General features: G+C 35.5%; 3 protein-coding genes across 5 annotated transcripts; 2 read left to right on the top strand and 1 right to left on the bottom strand.

The window, feature by feature from the left end:
* Positions 1-862: 862 nt before the first annotated feature.
* Positions 863-4,470, bottom strand: LOC149398485 (2-oxoglutarate (2OG) and Fe(II)-dependent oxygenase superfamily protein). Of its 3 annotated transcripts, XM_089615944.1 has the most exons (9): positions 4,427-4,464; positions 4,316-4,389; positions 4,107-4,233; positions 3,748-3,823; positions 3,312-3,384; positions 2,866-2,961; positions 2,360-2,410; positions 1,918-2,289; positions 863-1,244 (listed from the first exon to the last, which is right to left on the bottom strand). In XM_089615944.1, exons 1-9 carry the CDS (start codon positions 4,449-4,451, stop codon positions 915-917), a joined length of 1,224 nt encoding a protein of 407 aa, XP_089472070.1. In that variant the 5' UTR covers positions 4,452-4,464; the 3' UTR covers positions 863-914. The 3 variants fall into 3 exon arrangements, with proteins under 3 accessions (XP_089472070.1, XP_089472071.1, XP_089472072.1); XM_089615945.1 differs by having other exon boundaries at positions 863-1,247; positions 4,316-4,470; XM_089615946.1 differs by having other exon boundaries at positions 863-1,247; positions 4,107-4,212; positions 4,316-4,470.
* A 1,688-nt stretch (positions 4,471-6,158) lies between these two features.
* On the top strand, positions 6,159-8,441 carry LOC149398484 (uncharacterized). The gene is made up of 4 exons (XM_089616048.1): positions 6,159-6,573; positions 7,165-7,315; positions 7,752-7,845; positions 7,922-8,441. Exons 1-4 carry the CDS (start codon positions 6,224-6,226, stop codon positions 8,206-8,208), a joined length of 882 nt encoding a protein of 293 aa, XP_089472174.1. The 5' UTR covers positions 6,159-6,223; the 3' UTR covers positions 8,209-8,441.
* A 12,410-nt stretch (positions 8,442-20,851) lies between these two features.
* Positions 20,852-22,086, top strand: LOC149398483 (zinc finger BED domain-containing protein RICESLEEPER 2-like). Its single transcript, XM_089614595.1, has 3 exons — positions 20,852-21,475; positions 21,581-21,884; positions 21,986-22,086. The coding sequence occupies exons 1-3, from the start codon at positions 20,867-20,869 to the stop codon at positions 22,084-22,086; spliced, it is 1,014 nt and encodes a 337-aa protein (XP_089470721.1). The 5' UTR covers positions 20,852-20,866.
* Positions 22,087-22,290: the final 204 nt, after the last annotated feature.

The following is a 22,290-nucleotide window of genomic DNA, read 5'->3' as shown; positions in this document are numbered from 1 at the left end:
GGAGACCTTGTGAGACGGTGAGAGAGAGAGTGAGTGAATGTGTGAAAAAATGAGAAAAGTCGGGTTTAAAACCCTAATAATCATATTGGGTGCGACAATGTCGCACCCAATATGAAATCCCAGATCCAAAAAAAAATTCGGCGGGATTCGCTGACAAATTTAATTTTAAAACTCATTGGGTGCGACATTTGTCGCACCTAAAGGTATTAGGTGCGACATTTGTCGCACCTAAAGGTATTAGGTACGACAATTTCATATTAGGTGCGACATTGTCGCACCGAATAACACTAAACATTAGCAAAAATTTTAGTCATCCGGACGAGTATCCGGTGCGACATGTCGCACCTAATATGGGCTTAGGTGCGACATGTCGCACCTAATACCCTTCCGCACCAAATATGTTAATTTGTAGTAGTGTATTTTGTCATTCAAGTATAGAATAAATAACCCATATTGGATAATAGGAAACACTACAAAAATAATCATACTTTTAAAATAATCCTTGAGCTTATTAGGAAAATAAATAGAGTTCATGGGAAAATATCATAAATAATAATAATGGAACAGCCATCTAAGGTCCTGTTAATGGATGAGTATCCATGCCAAAGACATCTCACCAAAGCATAACAAATAAATAAAAAAGAAGCAAACTTTAGCTATATTCTGTCTATATTATTTTAATAGACAATGTTAACCTATGTTATATTTAAGGGACAATTAGACCATTAGCTCAATAGTTCACCCGCCTTTTAAAAAATAGCAAAGTTTTATTTTATTAAAAAAAAGTCCACCTAAATTCAATTAACTGAATTGAATGAATTTTTTCTATATTAGCTAAAATTTTAATAGAAACTAGAAAATTGACTAATTGCAACAAATTTTTCTATACTTAATTACAGAAGAACACGTGAACATTATACTACCAGATTGTTCTCTCCATATGAAACAGTGAACATAGATTGCTGTGTTTTCCAATACGGCAAGCTCTTCAATATTCCTCCGTAAGAAATGCTCGCATACTTAACGCACTCAGAAATAGCCGAATCAAACTTTGTCCAATCAAAGCACCGCTGAGAAACTCCACCGAAGACATTCTCTACAAGATGGTTGTCCTTAGAGAACATCGATTTGAGGGTCCTGATCTTTTGCTGCTGCGACTCCGACAAGAGCACCACTTTGCTGCTTTGGATTTCAGATATGGTAGTTTCTGTTTCGGACTCTCTCCAACAGTAAAATTGTACTACCTGCTTCAAGATCATTAGATAAGGCTTAATTACACAGCATAGAAATGACATGGAGATCATTTTTTTCTATTATTTCGCTAAAACAAAATTAGTTTAAAAGACTAAAAATGAGACTTGCATAATCATAGTAGTTTAGGGACTATTTAGTATTAAAAAAACCAAATGATTGGGACACCTTTCACCGTGTTCAAGCTCTGTGATTTCAATATCAAACAAGAAAAATTAAGACGCCACGAAACTCTACGTCTGGATTGTAAGGGTCTGTTTGGAACCCGAAACGCGAGGGAAAGCAAAAAAATTGTAGGAAAATGAAAATGGGAGGGAAAAATGAAAATTCTAATGTCTGTTCAATCTTTATCCTTTTTTTATCATTGCCCACTCTCTGATCCCTCTTTAGTTATTCATTTCACCTCCAATTTTTAAGCAATCCATTAAGACAGAGAAAATATGACGGATTCCGTTTTCCTTTCCCTTACGTTTTACAGGTTCCAAACACACCCTAAGTGAATAGATTGCAAGTCAACTCTAGAAAAAAAAAATTTATATATCTGATTACTCAGACTTTCAAGTGCAACTTCTTCGTGTACAAGTTATTCAATGTAGAACTTGGAAACACACACACACACACACACACAAAAAAAAAAGAGAGCAAGGTTTTCATAGATTTCACTACCTGGAGAGCATGCAAAATGTTGGCGAATTCGTGGTCAAACAATTCGTTTCCCCTCGATAGTCGCAGTGGTTCCATAAAAAACTCAGACACATCAGAGTCACCAATCTCATCACGTGAATAAAGGACGTCGAAACCGAGCACGTACAGTCTCGCCCAGCATATATCGAAACCCAACGACCGGTCATCGGAACCTGATCTTCCCGGTGAGAACCAGTACATGTTGCTCGATGCTGGCAAAGGAATCCATGAACCGCTTCTTCTCTGGCTATGCAATGCACTGTCTGAGAGGAGAGAGATAAGTTTCACGTCTTCGTCGTGAGAACTGTCACGACTGAACCATAGTGACAGCGTTAGTCTTTCACCATCAATAACCTGTAAGTTCTAATTAAAATCTGTGTGTACTATAGAGAGAGAGAGAGAGAGAGAGAGAGAGAGAGGCTACCTCGTCAACGGAATGGACATTGCGGCTATCAGCTGAGTACATCACTACGTCCTGAAACAATCCAACTGCTTAGTAAAGTAAAATATATTTGTACTTAAAAGTCATTTTTTTAAGTTATAGTATATTGTATTTAGATGAAGGGGTAATTTACATTTGTACTAAAATTCATTATTTCTTACATTCTATCAGTACTACAGAGCAGCAATAAAACAATCACGAAATACTGAGAATTCTCAGGCTAAATTTCGTTTTCCGCCCCCCACAAGCCACAAAGTGTCCGATAAATCATGGCGTTATCGAATTTCAGCGAAAACCCAAAATTCCGGCGAAGACTTTCTTTAAAGAACGAAATTTCTTTACAATGGAGAAATTTTCAAATCGGTATTTTAAATTTCTTGAAGAATATCCATCGCCTTTTCCATCGGCAACCGACATTTCCATAAAGATCATTGCTTTAGTCTTAAGCATATTCGAATGGCATCGAGTTATCTCTACTTAGTACTTACTCCAAGTGATGGTTCAATAGTGGGTGGTTCTCCGTCCTGAAACCGAAAAAGTCCTCCACTGAAATCACCCTTGTAGTTGTTTAGATAACAAACTGCCTGTACAATCAAACCATTACTAATCAGGTTAATTATAAGCAGAAAAAAAAAACGAGAAATAATAATAATTAAAAAAATTTGAAGGCAAATTCCAATGCAAGGCATTAATTAGAATGGTAATTCTCCAACGATAAACCACAAGATCTCGAGAAATGAAAAAATAAATTATAGATCGGATATCGCTACTGTGGAACATTCGGGCCGAAACAGAGAAAATATTCTTTAAAAAAAAAAAAAATGAAAGACTTGTGTCTTTAATGGGGGCGAAAGAGCTATCGTGTTCTCTCCCAATGCAATATCACAAGACTTTTTAAGTCACATATTATAAAAAATTTGCATGATTTGCACACCGAAAAGTCACGTTGTTTGAGATACGGCCTATTATCATCGCTGTGCCATCCAATGTTTGCTCCTCTGACCCAGCTGAATTTACGAAACAGTTACGTAAGATTTTCAGTAATTACATCAGTGAAACATACTATTAATGAAGAAACATGAAAGCATAAGATAATTTTATATTTCTAACAATTTATGGAGCAATATGTAATTCTCTGTGGTGCCAACTTAAAATTTAGAAAATCAAACTTTACATTCGAAAACAAAGTTCAAGTGCTTTGAGTAAATTATGCGTCAAATTTAGGCGCTCTTGGATTCTATTATTTGTTTAAGAAGGGAACTAGATTTTCCTACAAATTATAAGTGTCTAAGATCCTTAACCCAGTACCAAGAAAAGCATTTCAATTATACCCGACATGAAAATAAAGAATATGCGAAGAAAGAACCAACCTAATCAAACCGGTGAATTCGACAAAGAGTTCGTACTCGCATCCGAAATACTCCTCCACTTTCTCCTTCAACCTCTCTATGCCCAAAATTCCAATTTCAAAAACAAGTTTTATTTTCATCCTTTGTATTCTCTTTTCCTTATTTATAGATTCACCATCTCATATAACAAAAAAAAAATGGAAACCCAACAAAAATAGGTTTTACAATTGTTTTTTATTTAATAAAACTTCAAATTGAACAGTTAGGGCTAATAATCCATCAAGTTCTGCGACTGGTTCTATGTCAAAGCAAAAAAAAAAAAAAAAAAAAAAAAAAAACCCCAATAAATAAGATGTTTAGTTTCATTTTTGTAATTATACCTCTAATGGGCACGAAGGGCAAAAGAAAATGAGCAGAGTTCGTAGCGATGAGATGGGAAAGAGTTGTTGAGAAGACATTGGGTCTGTATCCCACTGTGCTGCAACTCTTGTGAATAAATTCCAATTCCTGAGCTTTGTATTATATCAATACATGTAAAAATGGAAAGAAAAAATATGATGTAAAAATTAAAAAAAAAAGTGGGGTCAACCTTGCATTCGTGGAGGGAGAGGAAATTCCGGAGGAAGAGTCGAGGGTGTTTATCCTCCGCCGCCATTTTTCGATGCCCAGAATCCGGTTTTCTGTGTTCTGAACCTTCGGTAATTGTGGAAGCTACTTCGTTTCATAGTTATTTGTAAGATTGGCCCATATAGTCCGTTTGCTAGGACGGAGAGTTAATATATCATTTTTACAAGGAAAAATAATGGGAAAAAAAATATTGAAACATTTTTTTTTTCTTTTAGTTGTATAACTATTAACTAGTCGTATAACCATTTAACTTACAAAGATTTAGCGATATAAGCCACATAAACATATGCGTTTGTGTTTTAGTCGACGTTTTGTAAATTTTTCGTAAATAGCCAAAAACTTTTGTAAATATTTCGTAAATAGTCGTATTTACTAGAAATTTACTTTGTGTTTCTTATTATTTTGATAGAGTAAATAGATTTATGTGGTTATTTATAAAAAATTAACGAAACGTTGGCTATTTCAAAATTTCTAACGTTTCATATGGTTAGATAGCCACTGGACCCTTTAATTTATAGTGTTTTGTATAATAATCAACTTTTTATTAATTTTTTGTAATTAGTCACCTCAACTTATTTACAATATTAAAAAAGATTAAAAAAAAAGTGGAAATATTTGTTTTGATAATTTTGTATTTTTTAGTGCCGTAAATAATCTGAAGTGACTATTTACCAAATATTTATAAAAAGTTGGCTTATTTAGCAATATTTAGACTTTTGGTGTGTTAATTTTGTTTTTTTTTTTTTTTTGTGTCTTTCAAAATTAAGAGTAAAAAAGTAATGGGCCGTGAATTTACATTCTCTCTAAATTTCTTTTATTTTCTATGCATTTTTTTTTTACCAAACAAATAAAATTGTCACAGGAAAAATTAGATCTATATTCCTCTCTTTCCTCTCCACCAAACAAGATAATGCATTGTGGTCCGTAACATTTTGTTTATAACCTTTTTTTTTAACTGAATTTGATGATGTTTTTTTTATCGTGTTGCTTTTGAAATTTCAATAGGTATTATAATATGGTAAAATTTCACTGGTTTTGCTACGTAATGCTGATTAGCTCAAATCAAAGTAATGATTATTCCGTGGAATAATAATTCTATCATTTAAAAATAAACCAAACATAAGAATATTGGGACCGTTTGGTTATGTTTTCTGTTCCCGTTTTCTGTTTTCTGATTCTAAATTCTAGTCTAAAACTGTTTGGTTATGAATTTAGAAAACAGATTTAGAATCATGTTTCTGTTTTCTTTGAAATTTGTTTAGAAAACAGAAAACAATGAAAAGTTGTTTTCTATTTTATCTCTATACAATTGAATGGAAAACATAACCAAACAACATTTAAAATATTCTGAAACGTAATTCTAAATCTGTTTTTTAAATTTAAAAATTAGAATCAGAAAATAGAATTTAAAAACAGAAAACGAGTTTAGAAAATTAAACGAAACGGCCCCTTAAGGTTTATGAATCAATTCTATTCCCTACCTTTATTTTGTCCCTGACCAAATATACGAGCGCAACAATTCAAGGACAAAATGTAATCAAGTATCGAAATTTTGGATAGGAACAATCGCTTGTCGTTTATATAAAATATAAATTTATATTTATTTTTAGTGGGGAAATAAATAATGAAATTACTCAAGACTTCGGAAGGAAGGAAACAATCGCTTGTCGTTTATATAAAATTAATTTATATTTATTTATAGTGGGACCCAGCAAAAAATCCTAATTCTAAGTTCTAACACGGTGTATGTTTATATGCCTCGAAAAGAGAGTGACGAATAAAATTCACATCCATAAGAAATCAGAATTTCGAAAGCTCAGATAATCTTCACGCGACTCGAACAAAAGCAAGGGTTTCATCATTCACCGCCATGGGAGGAGGAGCAACAGCAACCATGCGATCCGCTTCTAAGGTCGCCGGACTCACCGGCGGCGTCCTCCACGCCGGCCTCCGTGGCTCCGCCGCGCCGGCCGCCGCGGAGCAGGCCGTGCGGAAGTCTTCGATTCCGGTCTCGGCGACGCTTTCGTCTTCTTCTTCCCGAAGCGTAGCTGACGTGGCGGCGATCCAGAAGCCGGCGTGGGAGACCGGAGAGTGGGAGTTCGCCGGCGGCGTCGAGGACGATCTGGCCGGAGAGGCGATGCCTAGGGTTGTGTTCGCTGGGGTTGCGAGCCTTGATGAGGCCAAGGAAGCCACTCTCGAATTGAAGGATGCTTTGGACAAGTATGAATCGCGTATATCTTATTGAATTTCTGAAATGGTGTTATGTTGTTCATGATTTGTGTGTATTGTCGGAATCAGGAACTTAGAAATTCGTTGAAATTTTCACCTAGATTGGGCTTTAATTCGGGGATAGTAGTGGATTAGGTTTTAATATGGGTTGAACGAAGTTTCGAGGGTCAAAGATAGCTTTAGTTCATCATGATTACCATACAAAATGGAGTAGCCTATATTTTTTTATCATATTTTTTGCTTTTTATTGAAGAAATCGTTTTAGGTTAGCAAAGCATTTTGGTTGTTTTGTTGTATAGTCATGTTACGAGGTTCATGTTTTGAACTCTTTGAATAGTAAGATAGCTCTGTTTTTAAGGTTAGAAAGTTGTTTATTGTGAAAAAAAATGGCCAAGTCTTTGGAGTTCATTAAAATACATATACTTTTCTGGGTTCTTAGGTCGAGTTAAAAAAATTAATTTAAAAAACCTAAGATGACGAATTTTAAGTTCATATCTGTTCTTACCCTGATAGGATTTGGGCATTGGTCAATATAGAAACAGAGTTTTATTCTCTTCTCATGGAACTCATTGTTTTTTATAGGATATATTTGTCTCCGACTGAATCCAAGGACCTATCTGATCTGTCTCTCATTTCGAAATCTGATGCGGAGAAAAAATCTAATGGAACTATTACCGTTTCGAATCACGTGTTGACGGCGTTCAAACTTTTGAGTTCGAGCTCTGAAGCTCAGGTATTTACTTTTCCTTTCTCGGTCCATTTTATTTCTTAGCTTAAAAACTAGGTTATTAACGGAAATGGCTGAACATTTATGCTGTGGCATGTTGGTCTTTAAACCAGTTTTATAAACAAAATGATCATCAAAGATTCAGACTATTTATTTTGTAGTTTTACTTCATTTACATACAAATGTAAAACTACTTTTTTTTTTCAATAAAATCCAACACCAAAACATAAAGCATGTTTACAAACTTGAATAACTTGTAATTTCAAAGAGTTTCATTAAAAACACAAATTTATTATAACGATCCAAATCTGTTCATTTTTATTTATTGTCAAGTCTTTTTTTTTTTTTACAAACTTAGCGAGCTATTTGACTTGGCGAAGATGTCATTCAGCACTTAAAACCCTAAAAAGAATCTCGTCTTTGCTTTTGTTCGTGTTTTCAGGACGTTGTGGCTTCCATTGCCTCTGACAAGAACGTATGGAACGCTGTTATGAACAATCCCGTGCTCCAAGATTTCATACAATCTAACAAGAACAGTGAGTGTTTAATCTTTCTTGAATCACATCTTGTTCTCCATTGTATCGATACATGCTAAAAAAAAACCGGCTACAGATGTGGAGCTTCATGAGCCACTTATCCCTGAGAAGACTGAGGATGATAATGACTCATCAGCAAAGCAATCCGAGGCGAAAGAGTCGGGGTCTTGGTTCAAGGGCATGTTCGAGAAAGTCAAGCTCTCAACGGTCAACTTGGTCAATCGTCTCTCGAGTAAGTTTCAAGACATATTTGGTCCGTCAGACGAGAAAGAGGGTAAGAATGACAGGGGCCTCGAGATCGCAGGTTCGATCATAGGATTGGTCACGATGGTCATCATGGTGGTGGTGTTCAAACGTATATAAAGGTAATTTGTCGACGACACGACTAAACTAGAATACCGTGAATGGTCTCGTTTTGTGTTTCTTTGGATTTCAAGAATGATGATGATGATGGAAAATGTGTTTTTTTTTAATAATAGCTTCTGTTTTGATGTACATGATATGCTTAGACGAAACCCATGTTTTCTCTGTTTGGTTAGACAGATGGGTTGTGGTTATGATGATGCTTATCTTAATTAACAAAGATAGTTTTCCTCCTTGTTTGCTTACCAAATGCTTATGTTTTGTTGAATATATATATATATATATATATATATATATATATATATATATATATTGCTTTTTCCTTTTAAAGGCATCCCCACATTATAAAATGCATTATTCAAAATTTTCCAATTTTTATAATTTTAAGTGAATAATTATTATGATGATGTGGTATTATTTGGACGGTTTTAGCATTCCATTTAAGGATAAAATTTAGGGATTATTTCTATTATATGACATTCACAGCACACTACTTATGGATCAAAATCAAATAAGTTCAAATTAATCCAAATCTATGACCAACTAATATTTTTACAAATATATGACCAACTAATATTTTTACGTACAATGTGGTAGCGAAGTGCAATGTTAAAAATACGTGACGGGTTTGGTGATAAAAGCGTGAAGTACGAACAAACGATTTCTAACAATAACAAGCAAACAATATCCGATAATACATATGTAACAAAGAACATGTTGCGAATGTAGCTTTATGACAGAGGAGAAATTTCGAGGGTTTTTTTTCTTAACAAACCAACAAACACAAACCCCTTTCTTGGTTAGCAAGAGTTACTTGGAAGATCTAGGCTATGTTTGGAATCTTAATCAAAATTATGAAAGAAAAAAAAAATCAAAATTCTGTAATCAAATTTTAAAGAGAATAAAATGAAATTTTCATCATCAAAATCTACTAGTAATAAAGTCTCAGAAATCTTGGGTCGAGAGAATTGGGAGAATTCGAATTCTTCATGACGAAAAAAGAAGAAACTGAGTTTGATGGCGACCAAGAATGAGAAGTTTTCTCCGAAATATGTGTCGCGAGACAGATTCAAGGAGAGCAGGCCTTCTCAAGATGAACCCTAATTTTAATATTACATTTTCTCTTTAAGTTCTATTTCCCTTGAATTTCGTTTTAATCTTAAAAAAAAAAAAAAAATTACAAAGGACACCATAAAAGAGTTTTTAAGGTTCCAACTTCCGGCATGGAAAAAGAATTCCACTTATAGCCTCCCTTCTCGAAAAGTAGTGGGGAGGGCAAGAAAATGATAGGATACACTTCAATACAATCTTATTTCATCAAAACCTACAAAATTGAATGGTTTATTATACATAAAATTCTCAAAATTCTTCAAAAGACAACATTCCGTCCATAGACGAGTTAACGGACGAACGTGATGTCCTCTTTCGCTATATTCATTTGTCCCCTCTCTCGCTTCTCATTCGTCCGTGTCTGATCGGGCTGGCCTTGCTGAAACACAACATAATAGACATTACCTCCAAAATCTTCTTTCAAACTTAATCCCACCAATAAGTTATTTATTATTTATTTATTCCATAATAACTCATTTTACAGCAATTTTTTTTTGTTGTCTTTGACTTTTGTTTTTCCATTGTTTACAGTTTCATTTAGAATAGTATCAAAATCGTCTAAGAAAGTAATTGTTGAATTTCACCCACAATATACGTATACAATAATAAGAAGGTAATATAATCGTTGCGGTTTTGCAGAGAAAAAAAAATGGATTTGAGAAGGCACCTTTCTCAGCACAAAAGCCAAGTAGAGATAGGCGACTTCCCATTCATCCGGCGATAAGGTGCCTAAAAAACAACAAAAGGAAATATAAATAAATGAATAATAAATAATAATTAGGGATTGCTTTGCTTGATTCCAATATTTTTACACCAAGTTAAATATAAATCTTACCTTGATCTTGGTTACCGTCATCCAAGGCACCGAGTCGCCTCATGAGCTCAATGTAATCGGGCCTTTTCATGTACTCGTTGACAAATTCGTGTGAGTTCTTCACGGAAACTAGCTCCAAATCGTACCGTAAAAGAGCCAATAAACCCAACTAGTTACACCACGGATAAATTTTAGCAATCATTCGTCCGAATATGTTTAGAATATATTCCATTTTCAAGCCAAGATTGCCACACCTCTTCTGCTAAGGATTTGAATACTCGAAACGGGACAATCCATTCAGGGCAGTCAACAGCATCCTGTGACGAGCATAGATAAATCTAAAAAATGAAGATGAGAGAGATTTGTGATCGAGAGAGAAAATCCTCTTCTCGAGATCAATTGTATTTGATTGAATAAATGAATTCAGTTTACAATATGGTATTGCTTCTAACAATTCTAACTGAATAACTGACTAACAAACTCTCAGCCAGCGTGCGTATCACGTTACTCCTTTAACGTGATTGGCTATTGATCTTGTTGACGAGCTGATGCTCTATTACCCCCCCTCCCCCTTCAAAATGTGCGGAGAGGACTCGACGTGCAGTTTGGCCTTTAGTTTCTGAAACCGAGTAACCGAGAGAGACTTGGTGAGAACATCAGCAGTTTGATCCACTGTAGGCACATAGAGAATCTCAACCTCTCGTCGAAGCACCATATCACGGACAAAGTGTAGGTCAATCTCTACATGCTTTGTTCTTGCGTAGAAGACTGGATTGGCCGTCATAGCTGCATCGCCAAGATTGTCACACCAGACGATCGGGGTGGAGGGCAACGAGACCTGAAGTTCACGTAGGAGTGAGCGGAGCCACGCAAGTTCAGCAGAGACATGAGCTAATGCTCTGTATTCAGATTCAGTACTTGAGCGAGCAACAACATTCTGCTTGCGTGAGCTCCAAGAAATCATACAATTCGCAAGAAAGACACAATATGCACTCGTGGACCGACGATCATCTGGATTGCTAGCTCAATCAGCATCGGCGAAGCTGGTGAGACACAGTGATTTGGATGGCTTGAACGTTAAGCCATGCGTCACTGTACCCTTGAGATAACGAAAGACTCTCTTGCAAGCTAACCAGTGAGTTGTTGTGGGAGCCTGTAAGAACTGGCTTAGTTTGATGACAGTATGAGAGATGTCCGGGCGATGTCACGTATTGAAGCGCACCAACTGTGCTTCTGTAGATAAACGGATCTTCCATGGGCTCACCAACCCATTTTGAGAGTGTTTCACTCGGAGCTGATGGACTCGAACATGGCTTGACACCATTCATGTTCAAGCGTTGCAGAAGATCAGCTATATACTTTGATTGGCAAAGATGCAGACATGTAGCATCACGCGTTGCTTCAATACCAAGAAAGTAATGCAGAGAACCAAGTTGCTTAAAGGCAAACTGAGTGTGCATGTCATATGTTAGCTGTGCGATTACACGGTCATCGTTCCCAGTGACAAGTATATCGTCCACATACACCAGCAGAAGAATGTATACACCGTTGCTGATGAAGATGAACAGCGAAATATCTACACGAGACTCGACAAAACCCCACTGAAGCAAGGCTTGGCGAAGACATTCAAACCACGCCCTTGGTGCTTGTTTCAACCCGTATAGCGCCTTGTGTAACTTGCACACATGGTGTGGCTTTGTTTCATCTCGAAATCCATCTGGTTGTGCCATGTACACATCATTCGTGAGCACTCCGTTGAGAAAGACGTTGTTGACGTCTAACTGTTTCACATCCCACCCTTTAAACACTGCCAAGGTGAGAACAAGTCTAACAGTGCAAGGCTTGACCACTGGACTGTATGTCTCTGAAAAATCAACCCCTGGGGTCTGTGCAAATCCCTTTGCCACAAGCCGTGCTTTGAATCTTTGAACTGCTCCACTGAGAAGATACTTGACCTTGAAGACCCATTTATTTCCAATAACTTTATGAGCCGTTGGAGCAGGTACAATGGACGAGGTATGGTTAGCTTTCATGGCCGAGGTCTAGTCAAGGTTGGTCAAAGCCTGTTTTACTGAATCTGGTTCACGTGGGCCCGGAGTGACACTCAGTGGATGGCGTGATACAGTGAAAACTTTAGGCTTGTAGATCCCAGACTTGGACCTGGTATGCATGTAAGTGGGTGGTGTGGGAGGTATTTGGCTGGGCTGAACGTCATTGGCTGTTGGTTGACTGGTTTGAGATGGACCTTGCATTGAGCTAGCAGGGGTGGGTAGACTTTCAGGTTCAGGATGGTCATCATGGACGGGGTTGGTTGAAACAGTTGGGGATATAGCTGAGTGATCATGAGGGATTGTGATATTGTTGGTGTTTCTAGTTTGTGGTATAATGGTTCTTTCTGAGTTTCCTTGTATTGGGGATGTCGGTATTGGGTTGGTGTTATGCTGAGAAAATGGGAGTATAACTGGTGTTGATTCATCAGTAGAGGGAATTTCTTCTGGGAACAGAGTTTTATATGGAAATTCATATTCATCAAAGGTTGCATTCCTAGTGATATAGACTCTTCCTGAATGGTGAAGGCATTTGTATCCTTTGTGTTGAGCACTGTATCCTAGGAACAGACATTTTGCATATCGAAATTCCATTTTGTTGTGATTATAAGGACGTAGGTGAGGATAGACACTACAACCAAAGACTCTAAGGAATTTATAGTTTGGGACTCTATGATACATTTTTTTGGAAAGGGCTCAGATTTCCTAAAACAGGTGTATGTAGTGTATTGATAATGAAAACAGCAGTAGAGAAAGAGTCCCACCAAAAACTGAGTGGCATGTGTGCGTGTGCTAGCATGGCCAGTCCAAGCTCTACAATGTGGCGATGTTTTCTCTCCGCTCTTCCATTCTGTGAATGCACATGAGGGCATGGATGTCTCATTGCTATCCCATGTTCTGTCAGAAAATGAGCTAGTGGTCAATACTCTCATCCCCAGTCGCACTGAACACAACAGATTTTGGCATTGAGGGATTTTTCCACAAATTTCTTAAAGCTCCTGAAGACACCAAATGCTTCCGACTTTGCCTTGAGAGGGTAGATCCATGTGAACCTGGTGTGATCGTCAATAAAGTGGATGTAATACTTGTGTCCCTGACTTGAGACGATTGGTGACGGTCCCCATAAATCGGTATGCACAAGCTGTAAGACAAGATAGAAGGTAGTACATGACTCTTAGCATATTGACAAGCTGAACAAAAATCTGTTGTAAGCCTTTTTGAAACAGGAATATTGCACTTATTCAACACACTGTGTACAACATTTTCAAAGGCATGACCTAGCCTTTTATGCCACAATTTCCAGTGATTACTACTTTTAACTGTAAAACAAGACTGTAAACACTTGTCTCTATCAGCTAAGTTGTTAGAAAGACCCTTTCGACCAAAGCCTGCTTGTACATGTGGTGGATTGGGAGAGATGTCTTCAACGTGAGCCTTGCAACTTGTGATCGTGAGACTGAGAGGAGTGAGCTTAGCAGCATTGCCATGTTTGGAGCCTCCGAGCAAGTAGAGTCCGTTCTCAATTGTTCCTCAAAGAAAAGGCATTCCAGTCGTCTTGTCCTTAACAACACAATAATCATCATGAAATTCCACAAATACATCATTATCTGTGGTTAGCTGAGATATGCTCACTAGACTCTTTTTAATCTCCGGTACTCTCAGAATATTCTTCAGCTTAATTTCACGAGTCTTATTTCGCAAACAATCACCAGTTTTTCCAGTTATATTTGACTGTCCTAGATGAGTGATGGTTAGACAATTACCATTCCCAACCATGAGCTTCCCTTTTCCTTTGTAGCTTGAACTCATTTGCAGATTGTCCATTTCCGAAGTAACATGATTTGTTGCTCCAGAGTCCACATACCACGAAGGATCATACACCATCTCCGGACCTGCATAGAACGCTGATGGTGCCGAAGCCTCTCGCTGCTGAGTTGGTGCTGGTTGATGTGGCTGTGGTGATGAAGCCTGGTAGGACTCATCAAGGCGATACCAACATGCAATCGCGGTATGACCTTGTTAAAAATCTGACATGTCGGTCTTGAATTGTTGTTGGAGCCTCTCGTACCATTGGTTCTGCCTCTTCCTCGTCCACGAGTTCTTCCCCGTCCTCGAGATTCAACATGATTAACCATAGCCGCATGGACATGATTATCCACACTGCTCGCCAACTGCTTGATCCTAGTCTCCTAAGAGAGAGCCATGGCTAAGACCTCTTGAATCGAGATCTCTGTGCCCTTCACCTCATGACCTTGCAGTTTGTCGTTGACCATGGCGATGAGAATCTCATACTCCGATGGCAATCCCATCAGAACAGCCAAGATCAGTTCGTCATCTGTGATTTCGCTCGCAGCAAGAAACAGAGAGTCTGCGATGCTCTCCATTTTGGCAAAATAATCAGAGATGGAGAGAGAACCTTTCTTGGTGGTCTGAAGTTGAAGCTTGCGCGGCATGATCCTCGCCTTGGATCTGACTGCAAACAGAGATTCTAGCGCCTTCCACGGTTCATGTGACGTTCGAATTCGAGTGACTGATCGGAGAATCGTAGTTGAGAGGGACGATAGAAGCCAGCTGAGTAAGAGTTGGTCTTCGCGTAGCCAGATAGCAAATTCTAGATTAGAGATCGAGGACTTGATTCCTTGTTCGTCTGTAACCTCGATGAACTGTGGCGGAGGAGATCTGTTTCCGTAGATGAAGTCTTGTAGGTTATGACCTATGATCGTCGGAAGTACCTGCGATCTCCAGACCGAGTAATTTTCTCGATCGAGCTTCACCGAAACCGCCGTGTTCAGAGTTGTGGCGAAGCGTGAGTTGACCGCTATCGCCGGCCTCAGGTCGTTGTTGATTAGAGAGGATGACGGAGAGGATAAACCTTCAGTCGCCATTGTTGAATAGCTCTGATACCAAGATAAATCTCAGAAATGAAGATGAGAGAGATTTGTGATCGAGAGAGAAAATCCTCTTCTCGAGATCAATTGTATTTGATTAAATAAATGAATTCAGTTTACAATATAGTATATGTACATGGTATTGCTTCTAACAGTTCTAACTGAATAACTGACTAACAAACTCTCAGCCAGCGTGCGTATCATGTTACTCCTTTAACGTGATTGGCTATTGATCTTGTTGACGTGTCAACTGACTCAGCTGATGCTCTATTAAGCATCATCAACGAAAATTAAAAAAAAATACACACGAGGAATAAATAAATCAATTAAAAAAAAAAGCATACCTCTAGGTGAAACTTGTACTTGATGCCAAATGGGCTAGACTTTTTAAATTTATGAAAGCATAATAAACGTCTCAGCTACTTCAAAACCGTAAAAACAGACCAAAAAAAATAAAAATTCACCTTTTCGGTGAATTCCTTGTCAAAGCGTATCCAATAGACGCTATTACCAAAGGCCAAACCATCAACTGCGATTTCCAACAATGAAAGCTTTCTTACTTGCACACTAATACACCTTCTACGTATTCTATGTTTGTGAAACCCCGAAACTTAACCATCGAAGAATTAGAAATTTCGTGATGTTTTTTTTTACAAATTTTAATTATTTGTTATGTGCTATGCATGTATAGTCTATTTTCAAGTTATGACAATTACCTCCCTTCAATACTAGGTAAGATAATTCTAAAATAATTTTTTTTTTTGTATCATTTTTTTTTAAGTTGTGTTGTATTCTGGTAGGTTTTTTTTTTTTTTTTTTTTTTTGTCTTTTAAATGAATATTTTCAGAGAGAAAATAAAAATACGTTTGTTTTAACTCTCCTTATTATAGTAAGTCATATATACGTATATAGATATATGCATAATTGCAACTGCTTAATTTTCTCAATCTTTTAAATGAGATTGAATTTTTAAAAACTTACCCCTCCAGTATGGTTTTGCCTGAAAATATATACACATACACAAGGAAATATATATATATATATATATATATATATATATATATATATATATATATAACAAAAATGAGTAAGTCGTATTACATGTATACATCCATATATATATATATATATATATATATATTTGCAAATAATTACACGTAGATGTAATTAATTAATTATAAACGTAAATATATATATATATATATGTAAATATATATGAGTACGTACAACCTTTTTCTTACCAGTATACGTTTAGACTTTTAGAAAGAACGAAAGTAATAGATACTTACTTTTTTAATGTATGAAATTTATGTATAGAATTTATGTGCATTAATGTTAGAATATGTATTGCACTTTTTGTGAAAACCTTTTCTCCTATTACACGAGTTTATTTTCTCACGTCTCTTTCAATCTCTCCTCACCCACACAACCTCTTTATCACTTTCTTTCTTTTTTTTATTACTTTTCTTCTCTTTTGCTCATCACCGAGACAAACTCTTTAGTCACCAAAAATAGTTCTCATCTTGAATATTCTTCAAAGGCTTTAAAATTATTATTTCCAGCAAACTTTTCAGCACCCCTAAGGTACTTTATTTTTTAGAATAATTTCATTTATCACTCTTTTGATGTTCATGTTAATGTTACATATATTTTATTTACGAAAAATATTGATTTAAACATGTTTTGATTCTATCAACTTATGGGCAGTAAGAAAACGTCTAGTTTGAATTAGCTACAAATATTATTTTACTCTAATTGTTTTATACCAGAATATTTAATGTGTTTTTGAGATGTGCTTAAAATTTTATGATTTTTAGATAAACGAGTATTTTTTAAAAAATCGTTTACGATCAGTGCGCAAACTTTGTGTCTGTTTTGAAACAGTGTGGTAATTCATTTTTTAAAAATAGCTAAAAATTGTATTTTCGGCTGAAATTTTTATACACGTTTATTTCATGTGTTATTGTTATATGATAAAAATTTGGTGGCTTGTAGATGAAATAAATCAAGGGTTTGAGTGCTTTTCCGACATGTGCGCAGACCTGTCTCTTCTATCTAAAACTCAATTTTTAGATAATATACGTTTAAATTAGTTTCCTTCATGTTAGAATCTGATTTTGGCACTGCCACTGAAGAAGAAAATGTTTAAAATTTTATTTCCTATTCTCTAGAATATTTCCAGAATTTTTCTCGGAAATTATTTTTTTTTGCCGAAATCTTCGGTAGGGATGGCAATTTGGTCCGGACACGAAACACGAAACGGTTACGACACGATTTAGAGCGGATTTGGATCTCAATAAATGGGTCGGTTCTTAATTGGGTCGAACACGCTAACACGATTAAATAATGGGTCAAAACGACACGATTACGATAACACGATAAAAATCCGATTAACACGATTATTAAATGGTCGACACGAAACACGATTACGACCCGCACGAATATGACCCAATTAAAACGATTACGAGTAATAGCACGATTACGACCCAGTTAAACACGATTAATATTATGTATGTAAAATTATTAATTTATAACTATAAACATAAAATCAATATTCATCAATTAGTTGTTTTCAATTACTGATTTAACTAGTATGCCAAATGGGTGTTCTCATAATGACAATTTACAATCACAATAACAATAGTCTCGTAATAACATATTGTATTCCATTTTATTCGGTTTCAATTAAATTCAATTTTATTTCGGACAATTCCAATTCACATACACAATAACAATAATCTCATAATAACGTTTTGTATTCAATTGTATTTGATTTCAATTCAATTCATATCGAACAACCACAATTCACAATCACAATTTCAATAATCTCATAATAACGTTTTGTATTCAATTTTATTTGATTTCAATTCAATTCATATCGAACAATCACAATTCACAATCACAATAACTATAGTCTCCTAATAACGTATCGTATTCAATTTTATTTGATTTCAATTCAATTAAATTCATATCGAACAATTACAATTCACAATCTCAATATCAATAGTCTAATAATAACGTATTATATTCAATTTTATTTAATTTCAATTCAATTCATATCGAACATCCACAATTCACAATCACAATAACAATAGTCACATAATAACATACCATATTCAATTTTATTTGATTTCCATTCAATTCATATCGAACAATCACAATTCACAATTCACAATCACAATATCAATAGTCTAATATTAACGTATCATATTCAATTTTATTAGATTTCAATTAAATTCAATTCAATTCATATAGAACAATCACAATTCACATAGTTTCATAATAACATATCATATTCACTTTTATTTTATTTAAATTCAATTCATATTGAACAATCGCAGACAATAGTCTCACAATAACATATCATATTCAATTTTATTTGTTTTCGATTAAATTTATATCGAACAATCATAATTCACAATTCAAAAATACACTAACAATAGTCTCATAATAACGTTACGTATTCAATTTTATTTGATTGTTCGATATTTAATTCAATTAAATATCGAACAATCACAATTCAGAATTCAAATTATCCTAGAAAATTTATTAATTCACTTTACATTACCAATGATATTTTTGTATGTAATTAACAAACTATTATTATTTCATATAATTATAAAACTTTTATTATTATTTCATGTAACTATGAAGTTTTATATTAATATTAAGATATTATATCCCTCCATAACATTCCCTCCTTTTTTTCCAATGAAATTCAATTTCAATCTAATATTTTTATTTTGTTTTACCTCTCTTACTTTCCCTCTCTTTTTCAATTGATATTTGACTAATTTTTTGTTTGAAAAAAAAATAAACAATTAGGTCTATGCAACTTGTCATTAAAAGTCATTAAAATTTAAAAGTAATTATCATTAAAAGTCATTTCATTGTACACGCAACTTGCAACATACTTTAAAAGGGAAAGATTAATAGTAAAGTAATATACATAATAATTTGTCTCAGAGAAGCTCAATCAATATCCTAAGTTCAAAAAAAAAAAAAAAAAAAGCTCAATATCCTGAGATACGGTACGGGTAGGTCCCACTGCTTGAAGTCCATGTCTTCATCCTTCCTTATCTTCTAACTCTAAGACTTGTTTTCAAAAAAAAAAAAAACTCTAAGACTTACTTTGTCTCAGAGAGACTTTAATAAAAAAAAACAAAAAAAAACCCAGCGATTGGTAACTAGGTAATAGAGAAACCGAGAGAGAAGGTTGAGATTGGAGGTTGTGAGAGCAGAGCGCGAGTGGAGGTTCGCCGGAGCCGAGCGCGAGTGGAGTTTCGTCGGAGCTGCGCGCGAGTGGACGTTCGCCGGAGCTGCGCGCGGGCGAGTGGAGGTTCGCCGGAGCTGCGCGCGAGTTAACGTGCTACACATTATCGCCATTGTTAGTCGCCGGAGACAGGTTCTTCTTCGTTTTCTACGTCATTCTTCGCCAGATCCGTAGTCGTTGTTCGTTGCCTCATTTATTCTCTCAATCACAAGGTAAATTTTATTTTAGAACGCTCGTTGTTGTGGTTGTTTGAATCCGGTTTTAGAAATCTCTTTGTGATTGTTTGAATCTGAATTTTGAACACTCTTTGTGGTTGTTTCCCTTGCGATTTTAGAGTTCCGAATCTAAATCTTGTTATTGGTGATTTTTAATTCGATATTAGAACACGGTTTATGATTGTTTTGAAGTGATTCCGTGTGGTTGTTTATGTGATTGGAATTGAATCAATGAATATGTATCATTTTGTTTGTTATATCTGTCACTTACAGAATTGATTGAATGTGTATTGAACTTCTGTTTTTGGTGTTTTTTTATAGGCTATAAATAGATTGTGATTCTGAATCCGTTGAACAGACCGTCGATGTATCGATTGAAGAAGTTAGTGCAAAAAGAAAAAGGACGAAAACCTCTGATGTGTGGAATTATTTTGTTGAACTTCCCATTGGAGTTGACAAAAAGCAAAAGGCCAAGTGCTCTAGATGTGGGGCAGTTCGTGTCGCAGGTACAAAGAATGGAACCGGTAGCATGAAGAAGCATCTTGAAGAATGTCTACGAAGGTCTAATGAAGATAGTGGTCAAATGTCGTTGACTAAAAGTTGTGGAGTTTTGACACTCAGTGGAGGTAAATTTAATCATGAGAAGTTTCGTGAATTGATTATATCAGCCATGATTAAACATGAACTGCCTTTCTCTTTTGTGGAGTATGAAGGAATAAGAGAAATATTTCAGTATTTGCATCCTGATATTCAATTAGTTTCACGAAACACTGCAAAGGCTGATGCTATAAAATTGTACCATAAAGAGAAACTTCGACTCAAGAGGCTATTAGAGAATGTTCCGGGTCGAGTTAGTTTTACATCTGATGTGTGGACCTCATTGACTTCTGATGGTTATATATGTCTCACTGCTCATTTCATTGATAAGGATTGGAAATTGCAAAAGCGCATCCTAAATTTTAGTTATATGCCACCACCTCACACCGGTGTTGCGTTGTCTGAGAAGCTTCATGGTTTTTTTTAGTGAATGGGGACTCGAGGAAAAAGTTTTTAGTGTTACATTAGATAATGCTTCTTCGAATGATGTTTCCGTTGAGTTGTTGAGGAGTCAATTGCAAATGAAAGGATTCCTTGTTTCCGATGGTGACTTGTTCCACATGCGATGTTGTGCTCATATCCTCAATCTAGTTGTGCACGATGGTTTGAAGCAAATTGATAGCTCCATTGGTAAGATTCGTGATAGTGTCAAGTATTTCAAAGGATCTCAAACTAGAAAAGATAAATTCTTGGATTGTGTGAAGTTGGTTTCTATGGGTTATACTAAAGGATTGAGTCAAGATGTGCCAACTAGATGGAACTCTACTTATCTCATGATCGAGAGTGCTACACATTATCGTTGTGCCTTTCAACATTTACACTTGACCGATTCCAACTACAAGCATTGTCCTTCGGAAGAGGAGTGGGAGAAAGTTGGAAAGATCCGATATTTTTTGAAGTTGTTCTACGATGCTACCCTCAAGTTTTCGGGTACCAAATATCCTACTTCGAACTTATATTTTCCATCTATATGGCAATGTTGTGTGACTCTTCAACAATATATACAAAGTGGTGGCGATGAGTACTTGAAGACTATGGCAACTCAAATGTGGATTAAGTTTCAAAAGTATTGGTCCGACTTCCATCCTATTCTAGCTATTGCTTGTGTCTTAGATCCCCGATACAAGCTCCAATTTGTTGATTATAGTTATAGAAAGCTTCATGGAAATGATTCTTTGGAGTTCATGCAAGTGAAAAGGAAAATGTTCTCTATCTTTGAAGAGTATTGTGAGATATCAAAGAAGTTTTCACCACCACCACTTGCCGATAAAAGTTCAAGAAAGGATAACGATCAACGGGAACCAATAGATGAAATCTTCAAGGTATGTGAAATATAATTTTTATTTTATTTTATTATAGTTTTAAACTTAGTTACATATACACTTTCTTTGGAACTTATCTTGATTTATTTTAAATATTTAATGTAGGAGTTTGATGATATGTCTCCCTCAGAATTTACATGTTCTCAACCAAAAACCCAATTTGAACTTTATTTAGAAGAGCCAAAAATGGATAGGAACATCGAGTTAGACATCCTCGCCTATTGGAAGTTAAATGAATGTCGATATCCTATCGTTGCGGCAATGGCTCGTGATATATTAGCCGTTCCCGTTTCAACTGTTGCTTCGGAATCTTCGTTTAGTACCGGCGGTAGAGTTTTGGATGCATATCGTAGCCGACTTATTCCTAGTACGATCGAGGCATTAGTTTGCACTCGTGATTGGCTTTATGGTAATTACGTTTTTTTTATTTTATTTTATCATTTTCTAATTTTATTAGTCTTGAATTTATTTTTGTATTGATATATTTAACTAATTATAAAATTTATGTAGGATCAAATGGAGAAGCCGATGTTTTCATAAAAGACGTTTTGAAATTTAAGTTACATGATGAGGATGTGGAATCCGAAGGTTCAAGTATTCGTATTGACTAAAACTAATCGTATGTCTTTTTTTATTTGTTTTTTTGAAAGATAATTGTATTTTGGAGTTTTATTTTCCTATGACTATTATGTTTATGGTAATTTTATTTTCCTATGGCTATTATGTTTTTGCTAATTTTATTTTATTTTGGAATTTTGACTAATTTTATAATTCATCGCAATTAATAAATGTCCGAATGTCTAAACACGATTAAA

This window comes from Urtica dioica, chromosome 5 (assembly GCF_054948205.1).
Source record: "Urtica dioica subsp. dioica isolate 48M chromosome 5, U.dioica_male_clone48M_v1_H2, whole genome shotgun sequence".
Classification (NCBI taxonomy): domain Eukaryota; kingdom Viridiplantae; phylum Streptophyta; class Magnoliopsida; order Rosales; family Urticaceae; genus Urtica; species Urtica dioica.
Note: the sequence above shows the minus strand (reverse complement) of the source record. Positions and strands in the feature narration are given on the sequence as shown.

Coding starts and splice junctions, on each gene's coding strand:
- LOC149398484 (XM_089616048.1), top strand. CDS start 6,224: ATGGGAGGAGGAGCAACAGCAACCATGCGATCCGCTTCTAAGGTCGCC. Junction 6,574..7,164: donor TTGAAGGATGCTTTGGACAA/GTATGAATCGCG, acceptor TGTTTTTTATAG/GATATATTTGTCTCCGACTG. Junction 7,846..7,921: donor CATACAATCTAACAAGAACA/GTGAGTGTTTAA, acceptor AACCGGCTACAG/ATGTGGAGCTTCATGAGCCA.
- LOC149398485 (XM_089615944.1), bottom strand. CDS start 4,451: ATGAAACGAAGTAGCTTCCACAATT. Junction 3,824..4,106: donor GCCCTTCGTGCCCATTAGAG/GTATAATTACAA, acceptor TTTTGGGCATAG/AGAGGTTGAAGGAGAAAGTG. Junction 3,385..3,747: donor GAATTCACCGGTTTGATTAG/GTTGGTTCTTTC, acceptor TCGTAAATTCAG/CTGGGTCAGAGGAGCAAACA.
- LOC149398483 (XM_089614595.1), top strand. CDS start 20,867: ATGGGTTATACTAAAGGATTGAGTCAAGATGTGCCAACTAGATGGAAC. Junction 21,476..21,580: donor CAATAGATGAAATCTTCAAG/GTATGTGAAATA, acceptor TATTTAATGTAG/GAGTTTGATGATATGTCTCC. Junction 21,885..21,985: donor CACTCGTGATTGGCTTTATG/GTAATTACGTTT, acceptor AAATTTATGTAG/GATCAAATGGAGAAGCCGAT.